General features: G+C 39.8%; 1 protein-coding gene across 1 annotated transcript; it reads right to left on the bottom strand.

Annotated features, from left to right (window-relative positions):
- Positions 1-69: 69 nt before the first annotated feature.
- On the bottom strand, positions 70-14,263 carry COPB2 (COPI coat complex subunit beta 2). Its single transcript, XM_048955584.1, has 22 exons — positions 14,130-14,263; positions 13,179-13,316; positions 12,547-12,633; positions 10,602-10,728; positions 9,380-9,528; positions 8,427-8,573; positions 7,276-7,375; positions 7,004-7,146; positions 6,590-6,789; positions 5,966-6,076; positions 5,612-5,700; positions 5,410-5,516; positions 4,978-5,121; positions 4,343-4,473; positions 3,858-4,065; positions 3,524-3,634; positions 2,629-2,843; positions 2,280-2,372; positions 2,021-2,201; positions 1,818-1,886; positions 831-923; positions 70-412 (listed from the first exon to the last, which is right to left on the bottom strand). The coding sequence occupies exons 1-22, from the start codon at positions 14,130-14,132 to the stop codon at positions 317-319; spliced, it is 2,742 nt and encodes a 913-aa protein (XP_048811541.1). The 5' UTR covers positions 14,133-14,263; the 3' UTR covers positions 70-316.
- Positions 14,264-14,727: the final 464 nt, after the last annotated feature.

The following is a 14,727-nucleotide window of genomic DNA, read 5'->3' as shown; positions in this document are numbered from 1 at the left end:
GATGGATGCTGAATAAACACTTGCCTGTAATTCAATTTATTTCTTGAAATAGAGGAGAGAACAGGAATGGAATGTTTAAAAGGATTTATTGAACTGCACGTTAAATGAAAACGCTGCCACGATGCTTTAGAGCAGGTCTATGTCTCAAATTTCAACATACTCAAATCTTTTACAGTTGCAGGGTTTGCCCCTCTCCCTGCATCTACGTGGTCCATCTTCTGTATAAAAATCGAGTTAATGTGGAGCATGTAGTCCACAGAACTTCATTCCTTTGTTTGGAGTAAGCAGTAGTTGAGTCGGTCATCCAGAACTCTGTTCAGTCATCTAAGATCTCTTCATCCAGATTGATATCTGTGGTATCAATATCCTCCAGGTCTAAGTTATCGAGGTCGTCTTCCAAATCCAGAAGTGTCTGGGAATTAAGTCCAGAGAGACACGTTAGACAGCTGTTGTGACAGCAGATGTAGTTTGTATAATGCTATACGAGGTACTGAAACATTCAGCAACATTAAGGCAGTCAAGTAGTGCTTAAGACCTACAATAACCTCCAGAAAGAAATGCCTTCTTGAATAAGAGAGCAGTTTGCAGTACTGGAACTTCTTATTTTGTTCTGGGTTGTGACTCCACTTGTTTCCTTTTAAGCCCACAAGGCAGTAGGAATTGTTCTACATTACTGTGTACAGTTTCTGCACTCTACAGGAAGAGATCCACACAGAGTAATAAGTCTCAGGAGTGTGGTTCATGTAAAGATAAAAGTGACATTATGTGGTATACTTAAGTTCTTCATTCAGCCATGACACTCCTTCCATTCCTAAGATACATTCCAGTACCTTTTGATCTCGTGGTGGAAGCAGATCAGAATTCTGCAGTACTGTATTCATCACTTCTGGTTTAGGAGATGGAACTGCTTCTTCTGTCTTTTTCTAATGAAAAAGATAACTTTTGTTACAATTAAGCAAACAACAGCCCCTCTGCACATCCCCCAAGCCTTGATGGCTGTCTTCTAAAATTTCCCTCAGTAATTCCAGAATCACATCTTCACAGCCATTAAGTTTTCTGGTCTCCAGAGGAGCCTACCATGTCTGTTTCCCCCCGTTGCCCCCATTTAATTCAAAGCAGTTGTTAGAAAAAAAAAAAAAACAGCCTTCAGTCTGTGTCAATTAATTTAAAGAACTTAAAACTGAAGTGCAACTGAAGAACATGGCAGGCCTTGTTTATAGCTTCTATGCAAGATAATTGTAAATTAACACGTAGATAACTTTCACAAGGTGAAAACTTTCACTTGAGTGATAAAACCATCAGTCTGAGCTACTTCACTACTTAGAATATTCTATTTCCAAATAATCAATCAGAACTCCTACTCTCTAACTTTTGAAGCAGTCTTACTTCAGCCATGCACAATAGCAACAAATATAAAGCATTTGTAATTGCTGAGGTATGTAAGAGATTCCAAGGTCCGACTACTGAGCTTTCAGAGTGTGCTGGAAGCAGTTGAGGCAGTAAGGGTTTTGATATGCAATTTTTTTCAGGATGAATTCAGTGGCAGCACTGTGATTACACACACGTACTTGAGCGAAATGGTGGCAGAACAAAAACATAAGCAGCCACACGGAGTAAATAATTCTGTAACTACTAATGACTTCTTTAGTCTACTTTTTTAGTCTAGAAGTCTGAGGCAGAAGAATGTGGAACTCAACTGCAGTAGTCAAGCCAGTAAGAGCAACAGCTCAATCATCACAGCTGTACAGTAACATCCACCCTGGAGAACTTCCAACACAAGCACTTCTTAGGCTTCGTCATTTGGTGGTAACACTGACCTGAGATGCCATTACTCCCGATGGTTCAAAGCCTTTTGCTTCTTCAAGTAAGTTTCTTTCTTCATTTGGCTAAAATATAGGAAGTGCAGACATGTTAATGGAATGTTTAAGTAAGTAATTTCATCGACTTGCTTACAGCAGAATTTGCACAACTTCGAATTTTTCTCTTTCAGAGAAAATAGGAACTCTCACTTCTTACTTACAGTGACAAGGGGGTATTCCTTGGCGGGCCGCAGGTCAGCAAGACTTTGTTTAACATATTCTTCAGCAACAAAAGCTTCCTTTAATCCAGGGAAAAGATTTTCATATTCTGTAGGGTCAGCAAGAGATTCAGCAGCTTTCTGGTTAACTTTAGAGAGACTCTCCCGCCACAGTTTAACAACCCTGGAGACAGAGATCAGATTCATTGTATAAAGGCAGTTTTGACTCTACTACTAGGACTTGCATATACTTTAATGTTACCTTGAAACTTGGCTTGGCAAATAGGTCCGTGCAAGAAAAGCAGCTTCTGGGAGACGTCCGGTTTTGATCAGGAGTTCCAAACACGAGTCAAGCCTAACAGATTTTAAAATAGAATTTTTATCAATAAGTTTTCAAGTTAGACTTTTGCATTATAGCTGTTCAGTCTGTGATGTCAGTAAATTAGAAGTGCCCGATTTTAAAAAGTAGGCATCAAACAGTTTTTCTGAAGGGTACGTGCTACTGTCTTTCCTCTTGAAATTAAGTTAGCTGTAGTTTACCATTTGGAGATCAGATGTTCACTGTGTTTCAGAAAGCCCAACGAGGACCATCTGAATTCCTCACTACTTACTTTCCCTGCAGGAAGTAGCTCATAAATGCGACGTTGTTCTTGCCATCTTTTTCTGCTCCTTCAGCTAATTTATTCACCATGTTTGCGTTTCCTGAGGCTGTAGCCAGTAGAAGTAGTCCTCCATAGTCTTGTGCATGGTGGAGACACTCCTGGGCCAGGCCAAACTGGCATTTACTAATGGCAAGTTCAGCAAGTTGCTTCCACTTCTGTTCTGACTAAAAAGCACAACAGGAGGGAGGAGAAAGAAAAAACCAAAGCTCATATTTTTGAATACCATTAAAGATTTTTAAAGCATTCAACATAAGCTCTAAGTTCACCTATTAAGGTACTGTATCCCATCAGTGCACTTGTCTTACCGTTAAGATACAATGACTACTGCAGTTTGTTCTGCACGTACCACTGCCATGCTGTCACTACACAGCATGGACATTGCTTTATGCTCTCCCTGTTGAATGAGGAACATTAACTTAGTCCTACCACTTCCTTATTTTACAAAAGGAACAGTGAGACCAATTATCTTAATAATAAAATAATAATAAAAAAAAGCTGTAGGACAAATCACTGCCTGTCAGTCTTCCTAGAACATCAGAAATGATGCAAGTTTTTCAAGGCTGGAACAAAGGCCCAGAGGCTTCAGTTCTGCCACTTCTCTCTGTGGACTTCTCACTGAAGATTAAGGCTTTGTTCTTGGTTGGAATGTTTTACTCCCCAGGGGTAAGCAGACAACATGCTTGTTCCCATCCCACAGCTCAGGCAGAGAAACTTCAGTAAGGAAGTTGGAGGCGTATTTACAGTGTTCACAGAGCTGTGCTGCACCTTCACACTGCCTTTTCTTACGGGGCCTCTAGGATTTATAATCAGAATTATTACGAATCACCAGAAATTGTATGTTTACCTCTGCTTCTACTGCAAGCTGATAAGCAATTTTTAATTCTCCCAGCTGAAGAGCAAGTTCAAAACGATGCTCTGGATCTGTAGATACTGCAAGAGCTTGTTGTTTGAAGCCCTGAAGTAAACAGATAATCAAAATAATCCATCAGGTCAAACAGCATCCTAGAAGTCTTAACAAAAGCCATCTAAAGAAGAGATTACAGTGTTCCAAATAAATACAGATGATTAAGAAGATTCACTTACAGGAAGTTAGTGGCTTTTTTAGTTCTTACGTAGCAAATTCAATTACAAATAATCAGCTGATTACTTTTTTGATGTCTAAGAAATAGTTCTCTTGCCTGTTTTTCAAGAAAATGCGCAACTCTGGTTCTCTGCTCTTTTGGAATTGTGGGAAGAACTTTGTCAGCCATTCCGAAGTCTCTTCTCATCACAGCAGTTTGATATTCAAGCACTGAGACCAGCAAAGAGTAGCTAACAATGTTTAGCTCTTTATCACCCAAATACAGTCGGTTGTCCTTAGGAATATACCCCAAGAGATACATCGTCCTGAAACAAAACAAAGATTTTTCACCCTGGATAAGTTTACTATGAGGTACTACATAAAAAAATCCAATGGTAGCAAGAATATTTGCATCAACTTTTACTCTATAAATAGCATTACATGAAAGCGTGGTTATCCTATGCAAGATTACATTAATTGCCTCAGAACATTAGCATTATAAAGTAACCTAAAGTAATACAGCAGGGCAAGTGGAGGATTTACCTTGCCATAACTTGTACTGAAAAATGTAGGGCTTTCTTACAATCTAATGCAGCAACTTACCTGTCTAAATGGGCAATTGTGACAATTTCTCCTCCAACATAGTAGTTGAGTCTGTTCACAGAGCTGGTGTAAATAAAGCAGTCGCCAACCCACAAACCTGTTTTCACAATCTCCTGAATCTCACCAAGAACCTGCAAATTAAAGTTAATCAAAAAGCTACTCCGAGACAGCAGTAAGACTACAGTGTTTTCCAATTAAATGTAACATTCTGTACTTCAACAGACACAAGGGTAAGTTGCAAAAGAAGCTTCAGGTATAAATGTGAAGTTCTGTAATCTATGCCTTCAGTTTCACAAAAAAAACACTGTAATAAAAAAATCTCTATCTCAATAATTAACTAAATGACAAATCCAGAAAGGAAATACCAAATTAAGTGTTAAACAAGATAATCAAAATATATGCTTCCTCACTATATTTTTGCTGTTTTTCACTTGTTCTCAAACTTCTGTCAAATTTCAAAATACCAAAAGGACAGAAAACTTCTTTTTTTTTTAAGTTCTGTGAACATGCTACCCAAATGCACGATGTCTGGAAAATTTAGTAGTGTTAGTTAAAGACTAACTTTGCTATACTCTGGCAAGACTTGCTTCAGTGATCTCTGATCCTGGTCATATTCCATTTTTAAATACAGATACCTCAAATGCATCTTCAATTCCATCTTCAGTGACTCCTTCGTGTGTTTCTTGGGCAGATGCAACTTTTTCTGATAGATATTTCAGAATGAAGAATGACTCTTCTGTAGCAATGCAGACAAGCTCACCCGAGTCAGACCAGAAAATCTGTGTCATCAGAATCAATAATGGCACTGGTTTAGAGAGCCCAAGTTAAGGGAGAAAGTATATTTTAGCTTTAATTTGTACAAACTCTCATAGCAGCCTTAGGAACCAAGAAGCCAACACACATATAAGATTTTCTTCCCTTTCATTACAAGGCAGAGATAAACCTAGGATGTTGTTACTTTACAGTTGACAGCTTGGCTTCATTACAGAAAACAAAAATCAAGTTAGTCAAAACTGAGTAAACACAGACATGTACGTGTAGATTCATATCTTCCTTTCAAAACTTACATGTTTGGGCTGAATTTCAATTCTGCGGATCAGTTCTGTGTTCTCCCAATCATAGAATGCCAAACCATTAACAGATCTAACTCCCAGCAGGAAGCCACCATAGATGCCTGCAAGAAAACAAAGGTTGAAGAATTTTGCATTGCGCAGACTGTGCAGACTGTGCACACGCATCAGTATGCGTATTCCAGAAGTAAATACTCACCTTCTGCTCCAAAATCAGGTTTGAATGATTTCTTCTCCTTGAAGTTTTTAAATATCTTTACAACACTGTTGCTCTCTCTGATTGCATATCTAGAGATTGCATTATAGAAATATTACTTGCCTGTTAAAGTAGCAAACTACTAAAATAGTAAACTGCTACAAGAAAACCCCCTGCATTTCTCTTCAAAAACAAGCAGAGCACAACAAATAAAAAAGGTACTATTTAAATGTTTTCTAAGTTCATCATTCAAACCTTTTTTTTCTTTTGTCTTCAGCCCAACTTAGTGTTTGTACAGACTGAAATGTAACAGCAGCAAATTTCAGTTAATACAAAGGATAAATCTGCAACACTTACTCTGATGAATCATGTGCCCATACGAACTCCTGTGCAGAACCAAAACTCTTGTTCCTCAAAGCCATAGCTGTGTAAATGATGTATTCACCATCACCACACACTACAACAAACCTACAGCAAGACAAAGATGCAGCCTGTCAGACATGCACATTCAGTGCACTAGATCAAACACACAAATCACCTGAAGATATTAAAAGCCTGTATCACAATTAATGCAAATGCAGACAAAATCAAATAGGACAACTTTGTGTATTCCCAAGCCCATCACATAACGGATTTTTTCTGCTTTATTTTGCTAGCTACTTACTATCCCTTCTTGTTTCTGCTCTCCACTCTGCTGCATTTCTACTGTGTATCCCTTTACCTTTTCTTCCATATTAGCTTATCTAATTAAAAAATGTGAGATGTAATAGAAGAATTTGGCTTGCTACTACTACATTATATATTTTGTTTGCCCTATTTACAAAGTGCAACTTGTTTGTTTAAAATGTGAGCTATCATGCAGATGAAACCCCTCTATGCCACAGGCTCTTGGTCATTATCAGGACACATGCAGTAAGATTTCCAGTATAAAAAAAAGCAACAAAACAAAACAAATTTTTTTTTTTTTCTGAAATCAATTACCGTCCATTAGGGTTGTGTTGAATTGTTTGAGGATATATTTCACAGCTCCCCATGTCCTTCACAGCCAGTGGCAATCTTTCTCCATCTTTAATTTCAGCATCTCCCATAGCTTTCAAGTTGGCCTGCTGGACTTCTGAATGTTTAGCCCAAATGATTTTTCCATTTGCATCCATGGACATGGCTGGTTCTTCACGACCAAGCTAGGAAACATAGCATAAGAACTTAGCAGACGGAGAAAGTACTATTTGGATTTTGTGTTCAGTTCAACACATCTAGTGAAATATCCTGGCTTTGTCTAAAAATGACCATTAAAATGCTAACTGATCAGTATTTTGTATATTACTACAAAGCTAGTTGCTCTTTACACAGGACAGCGATGAATCACCCTCTCCCATTTCAAGTAGCTAATCGTACCTTAACAATGATGCTGCCTTCATCATAGCCCAAAGCCACATTATTGGATCCCCTCAAACTGGCCACACACCACACTCTCTCCATCCCATAGTTGAGCGTACTTTCCAGCCGGTAGGTGCTAGAATGCCAAATGCGCACAGTTCCTAGAAGAAAGGAATGCGTGCCTTATTGCTTTCCTCAGCGGAACACCTCCTGATGTGTGCCCACACCACAGCAAAACATTCCCTGTAAGTCCCTCCCCTATCCCCTATGTAGCAGAAAAAGGCAATTACCATCTTCTGAGCCTGTGATGATGATAGGCAGTTCAGGATGGAAGCTGACACAAGACACGTTCTGAGCATGTCCTTCCAGTGTTTGTACACATGTTTTGTTCTGCAAAGAGTTGAAAGGACAGGTGCAGGTAATAAACAAGCTGCAACACTTTAATGTTTGTTTCTTAATAAATAAAATCCAGAAGTCTATCTCAAAGCATGTATTTTTTCTAGATTTCTTCCAGTAACATTTATTTCTAAGACGCTGAAGCAGCAGCATTGAACATGTATTACGTAGCAATGATTGCACTGACTTGATTTCTTCTCCCTGATGAATGAATAGGCTTTCTCAGAGCTCGGTAGCGCAACAGAACAAAGACAAGCAGACATCTGGGATTACTTAAAAAAAATATCAGAGCAAAACATATCTGAATTCAATTATAGGCGAAGAAACACCTAATATCTTCATCAAGGATGTTTATTACAGCTGTTAAAGAGAAGTCTACTATGCTTGAAGCAAGTAGGAATGGACTATCTAATTAATACATACAGCTTTATGTGTTAGTAAAGCTTTAAGCTCAGTTATGTAACGGTCATTGCTGTAGTGCATATTTTAATTAATACTACTAGCTTTGATTTCTGATCTTGGGTTTAATTGTGGACACTACACTTCAACAACCTGAAACTTCTATCTAACAAACTTCATCTTACCCTTCTGACCATTAATGCATTTGTACACAGGAAGAATTTATGAGTTCGAATTTCCAGCAATTGTCTCAATTTTTTTCTTTCCTGTACAGCATTCAAATGAGGCAATAATGCAACTCATTTGATGACCTGTCAAGTACATGTGAGCATGCATACATGCATGAACGTGTGCCTGTGTAATGAGTCCAGAAAGTAAACAGACAAGGAAAAATCAAAGTTAACACTATTAACAACACCTTAGCATCAAATTTAAGTAACCCCTAAGTTCATTTGTAGAATTCACAGCATGCTCTCTAAAGAGTTAACAACTGAAATCTGAAAGATGTATCATGAAACAGTTCCCACTTCCATCTTTCTAAGGAAGGAAAAGGTGTCGATGTTTTCAAGTCCTTTTCCTTTTTACAATTTCATGATTTTGCTGTGGCAAAGTCTATGCAATAGCCTGCAGAAAGCTGGACACACACCTGGTAGTCCCAGATCTTAACCAACCGGTCATCTGCCCCCGAAATGAGGTACGGCTTGTCTCCTCCGCTGTAGTAGTCAATGCAGTTTACCCCTTTCTCATGGCCTTCCAGAGTAAAGTTGGGTGAAGAGGAGCCAAGCTGCCACACCTTTCCAGGGGGAAAAAAAAAAAGACATCAAAAATCCCCATGTAAGTTTTGATCCTCTCTCATCTAGGCCAACCTTGCCAGAGTTTGTATTCTAATGCAGTCAGCAGTCAGGCTGTAGATACACTGACATTTTCCCACAATCATTGCATCACAGCAATATTTAAACACATCTCATCTCAATAGCTGAAGACAGATGAAATCAAAACTGTCTTTTTACAGCCAGTATACTGCTAATTGATAGGGAACTTGAGGAACTCTCACTCTCCCGCTGGTTGTAAACCAACAGTCCCAGATACTCAGTTTCACAGCAAATGAAGCTCAGTCTGCTGTCAGAAGACTGAAGACACCTTTGGATTCAGTTTAAAAGACTTGTAGCAAATGACTACAAATAATGGGAGAAAATAATTTTATTTTTATTTTTTAAAGGCACCCAGTTAAAGGCTGGGTAACACTGTATGTTGTAGGTTCAATTCTCCTGACTACACTTAAACAGTACAACCACTACCCCATCCTGTGTCTCTCGAGTTCCAAGAGGAATGCAGCAATCACTGAAGTTTAATTTCAGTGATTAAAGGTGTCAGGTAATCTTGTACATTTACTGAATTACTACTATGTGCATAGTTAGTATGCATACAGGAACTCAACCAAAATACACATCTTCATACAATAAAAATTCTATTACTGACCTACTTCTAAGAATTTTAACCCACTGTCCTCATTAATGGTTTGCATGTTCCTTCTGATTATTACTTTTTAACTAAAAAAAAAAAAAAAAAGCCCCCCAAAAAACCAACAGAATCCTCTACCTTGATTGTCCTATCCAAAGAGGCACTGGCAAACTGATTATTATCTTTTGGGTTTATGACGATCTGCATGACATAATGGGTATGTCCTTCAAACACTTGAGAACAAGACCATTTCTTATCCCAGTCCCAGAGTTTAATCAGCATGTCATCTGAGGAAAAATAAAACAGTAAAAATCAAGCTTCAGTTAATTCAACATCTTCTGAAATAATGTAATCGTAATGACTTCAAGTTAAAGGTTCCTTCGTGTCTCCTCCTTGAAAGGAGGCAATGCTAATTCTCAAGATAAATATTTTCTCAATGTTTAAAATCGCTGTTCCTTACTTTCAGGAAGACCACAGGGAATACAAGTTTCTCTAAAAGATTCTCCAGTAGAATGGTTATAAAACTAAGCAATGAGCCTGCCCAGATCACATCAATACACAATTTCTGTTCAGAAAATTAATCTGTCTTGCAGAGACTAGGAATAGATATTAAGGTATTAAATTATTAATCTTAAAATAATGGGTAGATTTTAAAGAATTAAACCTGTGCTCTCTTCTTTGGCACCTACTGTAACGATCATTAAGGAATAGAAAGCAGAAACAACCAGGTTGGCTTCCTGATATCTTTATTTCAAGCGTGTTATCTTCAGCAGAAATAACCACGATGCTTCCAACACAAACCGTTCACTATATTCTAGCAGTGCTCAGGCTGTATCAGCACCATCTCCAGGAATGGAAAGGACTGAGAAAATGATGTATGTACTCTTGGGAAAGATTTGCTGGGATACTGTGAATTTTCCATTCCTAGCTCAAATAACAGAATACTGTCATATGCTGGGAAGAACAGGTGAGAGTTACATTCTGCTTCAACTCAGATTGTTAGCTGAAATACAGAAGTACTTAAAAAACAAAACAAAACAAAGGAGCTTCAGTGAAGCAAACTCTAGAAGGGTAACTAATTATCATCTATGTGAACTTTTTATTGAGCAGTTATTAAGCAACAAGATTCTGAGATCTGCTCTGGCAAGAATATAAGCTATAATATTTTCAATTCTAAGTAGAATTGATATTCCATTAAAAATATGAACGTAGCTGGCAGAGAAATAACAATTGATAGGCTAGCTACTTGCTCAAGGATTTCTGTTTAGCAGAAACCTGAAAAAACATGCAATTGCTATCTAGTCAGAACCCTGTAAGTAGTTGATGAAAAACATATCAAAATATATCAATGAGCTCTTACCACTGCTGGTCAGTATGAAAGGCTGCGTGGGATGTACAGCAATACAACGAATGTAATCTGAGTGTGCTTCAAACATGTGCACTCTTTCCAGGGTGTTGTAATTAAAAACTCTAATTTGCATGTCATCCTGTGAAAGAGATCAGAATAAAAAACTGTAACAGTACTTTCCATATAATACACCACAACATGCTGGAGAGTAGCATGTAGTATGTAGCATGTAGTAGTCAGAACATTCCACTACTGAAGAATCTCTTACAATGATATGTTCTAGAAAAATTATTTTCTGCATCTACTTAAATGAAATAAATTATTACTTGGCTCAGAAGTCTATAAATTACCCAGCATTATACCAAGGCATTCATAAAATAAACTTCAGCTAAAAATTCATTTTAAAAAGATGCATTTTAAATGATCTTTTGATTTTAAATGAAGTGCTTTGAAAGTTATTAACGCCTAATATGAAAATGAAAAGCAAGGTTCTTGCACTAAAACAAATGGGAAACTGATGTCAACTTGATTACTTTTCAGGAAGGATGTGAACAAAAGAAAAGGTGTCTTTATTTCAGATACAGTATTCTCCTCAGAAGTATTCCCAAATCTTTACTTAGGTGTAGAATTTAGCACATTACTTGTTCTATCCAATCTATTTTCTTTTGCACCCTTTTCCTCTCATATACACCTGTTTAAGAAAAAACGTCTACAGAAAACAATTGCCAGTATGGCAGAGAAGAACATGCACCCCTTTGAAATCAGGCTAACAGTGCAATGAACATCCAACGTGAAGAATAAGCAATAAATAACATCACAATTTCATAGTTACTTTGAAAAAGACTTGGCCCTGTTTCTAAAAGCAGCTTTGCCTTTTCCTCACCATTTCTTCGCCAGTGCTTGCAGCCTCCCCTGGGAAAGCTAAGATACAGCTGCACAATGAATCAGACTGAGGAATTGACCCAGGTGGAAATAAATTGATAAGAACACATTAACTTCCACCAGCTCCTAATCCAGCTTCCCATGCAGCTTTTTGAACTCTTGTGCTGACAGAGGAGAGGCAGTGCTGTACCTCTAGGGAAATAGCACTGAGTTACTGTTGCTGTAACTAACTGTGTCGTGGCAGCATAAGGCAGCCGAAGGACAAGAAATTGTATTTACTGTGTGTATAGTGCAGAAGACTAGAAAGAAAAAACGTAGACAATATTTTAGGCATCACTTCAACTTAGATAAACTTTATCACAGAGAACTCTCTGACTTTCCAACAGATGACCCATGCCTTTCACGTACAACTTTCAATGACCAATCTAAAGGCCAAAGCAGGAACAGTCTGCTGAACCCTTCAGGACACACCACCCCAAAACACTGTTCATGTCTTGACACACATCTCCTAATTCAATTTGCCATAACAATTATATGGTTTGGACACCAGATTAAGAACTGATCAATGTTCATTTCCTCAAGAAAAACGTGCTGTCAAGTTTAGAATAAAACTATTCAACGAATTTGCTTTGCAAAGAATAAAATGAGAGTATTTTTCTAGAGGGGAACAAAATTCTTAAAAAGTTTGAGTATAATCAGGAAGAAAAGTAGAAAGCAGCTTTTAAGTCATCTTACCTTGAAAAATTAATAGTTTCAGCTTTGTTAAAGCAGCACTACAACTATTTAGTCAAAACTGTATGCTAGATGCACTTCAATTGACAGCAGAAGTTGAATACAGACCTACACTGCATTAGATATTAGATTTAGCCACAAATTAGATTGTTCTCCTCTGAAATGAAAAATTTAAGTCTCCAAGTTAAAAGGAAAAAAAATTACTGGAGAAGAGTAATGAAGCATTCCTTTCTCTCTTGCACATTAACATTGAATCATTTTTATGTGACGTATAAAAGAACGGCATGAAAACAAATCAAGAGAAACTATTACTGCACATAGAAATCACAAGACAACAACTTACAGCTCCTGTAACAACCCAGTTCTTCCTTGCCACAAATTTGGCAGCTCTCACTGGCAGGTCACATACTTCAAAAGTCTTCACCAAAGTCTAAAAATAAAAGTAATACGTTTATAGCACTGGAGAAAATTACAGCTTTGAAATCAGTGCTCTGTACGCAGTCACTGACAACTCCCCAAGGGATACCACAACACAGCATGTACATGTTAAAGCTGCATCTGTATCCAAGAAGATATTTGTCTGTGTGCTCACCTTCTTGTTTTCCACTCAATGCCTTCAGACACCACTCACACCTCCAAATCAATTCTAAATCTGCTGCCCAATTTCAGCCACCATTGACAGAGAAGCAGAGGTCTAGCATTTCCTACAACCTTCGTAATTACAGATTGCAAGTTCAACGGAGATTATTTTTGTATTCTTGAAACTAGATGTGTACGAAATGAAGCATCATTAGAGCTATGCTCAAGATAATACTTGCCTATTTTTACTGTGACTCTTGTATACAAGTCACGGAGAGCACAATCAACTAGTAGCAGCATTTTCAGATTTTTCTTGTAAATCTGGTGTTGAAAGTTAGAATTGATATACTGGTCAGTTTTGAAAAAATCATAGTAAAGGAAAGTCAAAGTTATCACCTGTGTTTCATGGTTCCAAACACAGACACTGCCATTGTAGAGACTTGCCAGCATCCATGGCTCTGTGGGGTGCAGGTCCACACTTTTCACCCGGTCAGACCGGGCTGTTAGCTTTCGCTTGATATCGAGTCGGAGAGGCTAGAGGTGAAAAAAATGGAAACTCTGTGTTATTCCAGCCAAGTTAAACAGCCATAAAAACGTGCTGGAGGAAGAAAAGGCAAAACTAGCCCCTTAAATAAACAGGGTTATCACAAATAGAATACTGCTCTTTTCCATCCATCTGCCTTTGCTTTTTTCTAGGGGGCAGAGATCTGGGGAGCAGGTCTGCTCCATCTACTTCGTGAGTTCGCAGTACTTCCATACTGCAAATGGCATCTCCAGCACAAAGAGGCTCTGCACAGCTCCATACAACACTTCCACGGTGTCTCTGACCTATTGAAGGAAAGCAAAGGGACCTCCCTTCCAGTGCAAGTGACTACAAATGAATCTCCATTCTTTTTCACTCGAGAAAGACCAAACTTGTAGAGAAGTCAGCTGTTGCCTCAGAGAAGTTTTGTGCAACACAGAGATAGCGTTAAAATCATGAAGAGAAACACAGCTTAGAGCAGAACACGCTGCCACAAGAACTGAGGGGAGGTAAAAGTTTAAGCGTTTCCATCACAAAGGAGGTTCCAACCTTCCACTTCAATCACCAGTAAAGCGATTTTCTCAGACAGTGCCAAGCACCACAACGCTCTCGGCCACCCGCAGCCCGGTGCCGCCGTGCCCACAGGCCCTCGGCGCTACGCTGTCACAGGGCCGGCGGCAGCTCAGGACCTCTCCACGAACGCTCCCCCACAACAACTCGGACGCTGCCTGCCAGGTCACCTCCGCTGCTGCCTCCCTCTAACACCGCACGGCCCGGCCCGCTGATCTCTCCGCGGCCCCGCGCTCCCGCACTCCCTCACTCACCATGGCGCGGCGTCACCCCGTAGGAGCCCCGCGGCTGAGGTGTCCCAGGCCCGGCAGCCCCCACCCTCCGACGTGGAGCTTCCGGACGCGTAGTTCTCGCGAGAGCCGAACATCGCGCTCCCGGACTTCGCGAGAGCAGGAGCCCCGTGGGATGCCGGGACTTGTAGTCCGTTCCGTCTCAACTACGGCTCGCGGGGCGTTCTGGGAGTTGTAGTAACCGGGCGCGTGAGCGCGCGCTGCCACCTCACGGCGGCAGTAACGGTTGTAATGGGTGTCCCGCTTGGCGGGAACGGAAACGGGGCCCGCGGCGTTGCCGGCAACACCGTTCTGTGTGTCTTTGTACCTCACAATCCGATGGTGGCGGTGGAAAGTCTCGGAGCTCTGCCCCCTTTACCTGATCTGCTGCTGTAACGGCAGCGCTGCTCAGAGCGGGCAAGGGCTCGGTGTGCGCTTATGGGTGTGAAATGCAGCGGGACACGTTTCTCTTCCGCTTGTATTTTGTTGCCTGGTGCTACAGCTCATGCAAGCCCCAGTACAGCCGTGCAATCATAGAGCGTCCCGAGGTGGAGGCAACCCTCAAGGATCACTGCGGGCAGCC

This window comes from Lagopus muta, chromosome 9, assembly GCF_023343835.1.
Source record: "Lagopus muta isolate bLagMut1 chromosome 9, bLagMut1 primary, whole genome shotgun sequence".
Taxonomy (NCBI): domain Eukaryota; kingdom Metazoa; phylum Chordata; class Aves; order Galliformes; family Phasianidae; genus Lagopus; species Lagopus muta.
Note: the sequence above shows the minus strand (reverse complement) of the source record. Positions and strands in the feature narration are given on the sequence as shown.